This window comes from Capsella rubella, unplaced genomic scaffold (assembly GCF_000375325.1).
Source record: "Capsella rubella cultivar Monte Gargano unplaced genomic scaffold, Caprub1_0 scaffold_6, whole genome shotgun sequence".
NCBI classification, from domain to species: domain Eukaryota; kingdom Viridiplantae; phylum Streptophyta; class Magnoliopsida; order Brassicales; family Brassicaceae; genus Capsella; species Capsella rubella.
In genome coordinates, this window is record NW_006238918.1 from 13,077,707 (window position 1) to 13,081,962 (window position 4,256).

Genomic DNA, 4,256 nt, shown 5'->3' on the forward strand with positions numbered 1-4,256 from the left:
ATTAAACTAATAAATTTTTTAATTTGGATACTTGAGAAATCAAAGTTCATGCTCATTTGTAGTTGTAAACATATTAGTCTTATTTATAAAGGTTTTGAACTATTATCTAAAATTTCCTATCTTATGTAGACGTTGTACATATGTTTTTTCTTTATTGATTGAGTTAAAGACATCCGTTTTCAAATTTTTAAATTGCAAAATGTGTGGAAAAAAATTTGTATTTTTATTATAAATATATTTTATGTAATAATATAAATTTAAAACAAATAAGAGTATATAAATATATTGAACATATATTCAGTTTATTAGAGAGGTCTTAGGAAATTTTTTGATGTAATAAATATTTGTTTCCAATTTTGCGATTTGCTTATGATTTAATTACAAAATTTACTTTTAAGTTTTGTTATTTATTCAAATGACAAGGGTTTGATTTTGTAATTATTAAAAAATAAAAGGTTATAAGCCAAAATAGATTTTAGTTCAAAATGTACTTCAAAAATGTTAAGATAGATAGTTTCTAGTACATCCGCTGCAAATTGGGTATTTGTTACTTTCATGCACCAACTTTATTAGTAATGTAGCCTAACTAATCTCAAAAGCTAGCTCAAGGGAGAAGGATTGCCACATCCTATATATATTACCCAAAAATCTTTCTCGAAAGCAACGTGGGACTTTGGAACTCTAATAAACTTATTTAAGAAGAAATAAAAGCAGCATATACGCTTTTTTTTGTCATCTAAAACGCCATAGGTTAAGCTTTCGGGAAGATACTCTCCTCTAGGCCGGAGAGCCAATCGGGAATGATGTGCTTGCATGGGAGAATAAACAGCCTCGAGCTCTTGCTTTATTTTCGAGGAAATCGGCTCGGATGTTGTGCCGACGGGGAAGATGTCGGATGGAGAAGGCGGGGAATGCGGATCGAAGTCCCTTGAAAGTTTCCAGCTCTGCTGCAAAGGTGGGCCAATCTTGGGTGTTATCAATCATCTTAATAATATCAACACATTTAGAAGCAAAACTGAAATGAGTTTGGTCCAGTGAGATCAGGCACTCCATCGCCCAAAGAAGAGAGTCCAACCCTGCATGGAGAGGGGAAACTCCACGTCTGCTACACCTCATACCTAAAAAGGGAGGGGATCTTGGGGAGTCCAGAGACCATCCAAGCCCACTGAGAGGGTCGGATGCGCTCAAGGAAGCATCACATTGGCATTCAGAGAGCGACAAAAGGTTATTACTCGGAGTTACACCTTGAACAGCGGAAACCTCTGGCTCCTCATTGTCAATATTTGCTTCCATAGAACGGCACCAAACTTCCTCTTCATGAAGTGCTAATTGAAGTGTTTCATCTGGCGGGACACGAATATTCTCATAGATAAAACGGTTACGGGCTTTCCAAATAAACCAAATGATCCATGGAAAGGTCCGTAACAATTTCGCATCTATTTGACGTCCTTGACCTCTCTAGAAGAGAATACCAAAATTATAGAATAGAGAGTGGCGGGGGAAAAGCACTACAAGAAAAACAGCGATTTCTTACGGGCCGTTGCGTGAAAAAATGGAAGGAAACAGCCGTTTCTTTCGCTATTCCTACGAGAAAAATGGTAGGAAATCGCCCGTAGGAAATCGTAGTTGGTAAGATATTGGTAGGAAAATTTCCTACCAAAACCGCACGGAAGGAACATTTGTAGGTATTTTCGTAGGAAATGCGAAGGGTATTTTTGACCGTTTTCCTTCCAATAAAGCGTAGGAAACCGTTTCCTTCTAATTTCCTACCAAATAATTTCCTTCAATTTTCCTACAAATAATGCGTTCATTCAAGTTTCCTTCCAAACTTTTCAATCCAATTTCCTACCACAGTTTCATTCTATTTTCCTACAAATAACATACATCCATTAATTAATTAATTTCGATTCACTATTTAAATCAATCAATTTTGATCTTTAAAATTGTCAAAAAAAAGAAAAATCCAATTGCTGAAAAAATATAATTTATTAATTCATTCTCAAATGTGATACAATCAGTATTTATAACTTTTTAACAACATTATAAAACATTTATGGTTGTGTTGCATCGTCTTCATCATCAACGCTCAGGGTTACCGAATAAGGATGAAGAGCTTGTTGCATTCCATGAGGTATTTGATCTAAGCATCTTTCTCCAATTCATGTGCCTTCAATGTTTGAATCTCTTCTTGTTAATAACTTCACCACTGATACATGGTATTCAAAATGAAAAATTATGAAACATTAGTATGTATTAAGCATGTTATTTAGTTATCAAAACCATATGTATGACACATTACGAACTGTTTTAGTTATCAAAACCAAATGGCCATAAAAAAGAAACAGAAAAGAAGGTGCTACTTACCTCAGAGAAGACTCACCAAATATCAATCTGAAAGCAAAAATCAATAGTCAATGAATATTGTGAGATTACTTAGAAATTCATAGGAAACAACCATATCAAAACAGATTGTAAGATGCCTTAAACTAAAAGTTGACGAACTTAGAAAAAGATATATTACCCAAAAATCTTTCTCGAAAGCAACGTGGGACTTTGGAACTCTAATAAACTTAATTAAGAAGAAATAAAAGCAGCATATACGCTTTTTTTTGTCATCTAAAACGCCATAGGTTAAGCTTTCGGGAAGATACTCTCCTCTAGGCCGGAGAGCCAATCGGGAATGATGTGCTTGCATGGGAGAATAAACAGCCTCGAGCTCTTGCTTTATTTTCGAGGAAATCGGCTCGGATGTTGTGCCGACGGGGAAGATGTCGGATGGAGAAGGCGGGGAATGCGGATCGAAGTCCCTTGAAAGTTTCCAGCTCTGCTGCAAAGGTGGGCCAATCTTGGGTGTTATCAATCATCTTAATAATATCAACACATTTAGAAGCAAAACTGAAATGAGTTTGGTCCAGTGAGATCAGGCACTCCATCGCCCAAAGAAGAGAGTCCAACCCTGCATGGAGAGGGGAAACTGCACGTCTGCTACACCTCATACCTAAAAAGGGAGGGGATCTTGGGGAGTCCAGAGACCATCCAAGCCCACTGAGAGGGTCGGATGCGCTCAAGGAAGCATCACATTGGCATTCAGAGAGCGACAAAAGGTTATTACTCGGAGTTACACCTTGAACAGCGGAAACCTCTGGCTCCTCATTGTCAATATTTGCTTCCATAGAACGGCACCAAACTTCCTCTTCATGAAGTGCTAATTGAAGTGTTTCATCTGGCGGGACACGAATATTCTCATAGATAAAACGGTTACGAGCTTTCCAAATAAACCAAATGATCCATGGAAAGGTCCGTAACGATTCCGCATCTATTTGACGTCCTTGACCTCTCTAGAAGAGAATACCAAAATTATAGAATAGAGAGTGGCGGGGGAAAAGGTTCCCCGAGGATGGGATAGGAGAAAGGGCTCAGACTTGTCTAGAGAGGGGACAGTCAAAGAGAAGGTGATTTATCATCTCTTCTTCCGCACCACAGCGAGGACAAGCATTCTCCTCGCTAATGTGTCAGTAGACCAGTCGTTGACAAGTAGCCAAACAACCTGAAAGACACTGCCACAGCAGCATACATGCTTATTATATTAAGTTTGGTTTTCAAATTTAGTAACTCACATCATTGTGACACGTGTCAAGTTTAATCATTAGACATCTTGCCATGTGTGAAATATTTTTTTTGTTTTCAACAATATAAAAGTATTGGAAAATAACTACAGTGTAAGACAATTATATATTTTAAAAAAGTTTAAAACTATAAAGGTAATTCTAATCTTATTATATACACAAAATATTTGCTTGGAATAATTTTCAAAATGTTAGGTAATTAAAAGAATATTATTATTATTTTATAAACAATTGTAAGAAAATAGTTCCAATCTTATTTTATGAGCAAAACCTTATTAATCCTAATATGAAAAGGGTTATAAATACTCCTCTCAGCCAACAAAATAATTTCTAAAAACATACATTACTTTGACTATGGTTTAGTGGTAATTTTGTTTTGTTTGTTTTTTATATGTTACTAGGTAATGTCCCGCGCATTATTGTATAATAAGATAAAATAATTATTTTCGGTTTATTTACTAATTATAAAGCAGAATAAGTTAGATAAATTTCAACGTCAATAACATTTTTTACACTTTATTTATTCAAATCATACAATATAATCATACAGACTTATCTCTTGAACTTATTAGTTTATTTATTGTTCAATTTTGATAGTATTTTGCTTTCATATTTTTGAGTATTTTTTAG

At 35.3% G+C, this 4,256-nt stretch overlaps 1 protein-coding gene across 1 annotated transcript; it reads right to left on the minus strand.

The window, feature by feature from the left end:
- Window positions 1-2,657: 2,657 nt before the first annotated feature.
- LOC111830001 lies at window positions 2,658-3,662 on the minus strand. The gene is made up of 3 exons (XM_023780330.1): window positions 3,618-3,662; window positions 3,479-3,547; window positions 2,658-3,338 (listed from the first exon to the last, which is right to left on the minus strand). The coding sequence occupies exons 1-3, from the start codon at window positions 3,660-3,662 to the stop codon at window positions 2,658-2,660; spliced, it is 795 nt and encodes a 264-aa protein (XP_023636098.1).
- Window positions 3,663-4,256: the final 594 nt, after the last annotated feature.

Bases quoted from the DNA above. Each gene is read 5' to 3' on its own strand.
- LOC111830001 (XM_023780330.1), bottom strand. From the start codon at position 3,662: ATGGCAAGATGTCTAATGATTAAACTTGACACGTGTCACAATGAT. The intron at 3,548-3,617 runs GTGAGTTACTAA...AGTGTCTTTCAG, and splicing joins TTGACACGTGTCACAATGAT to GTTGTTTGGCTACTTGTCAA. The intron at 3,339-3,478 runs GTGCGGAAGAAG...ATTCTCTTCTAG, and splicing joins GAATGCTTGTCCTCGCTGTG to AGAGGTCAAGGACGTCAAAT.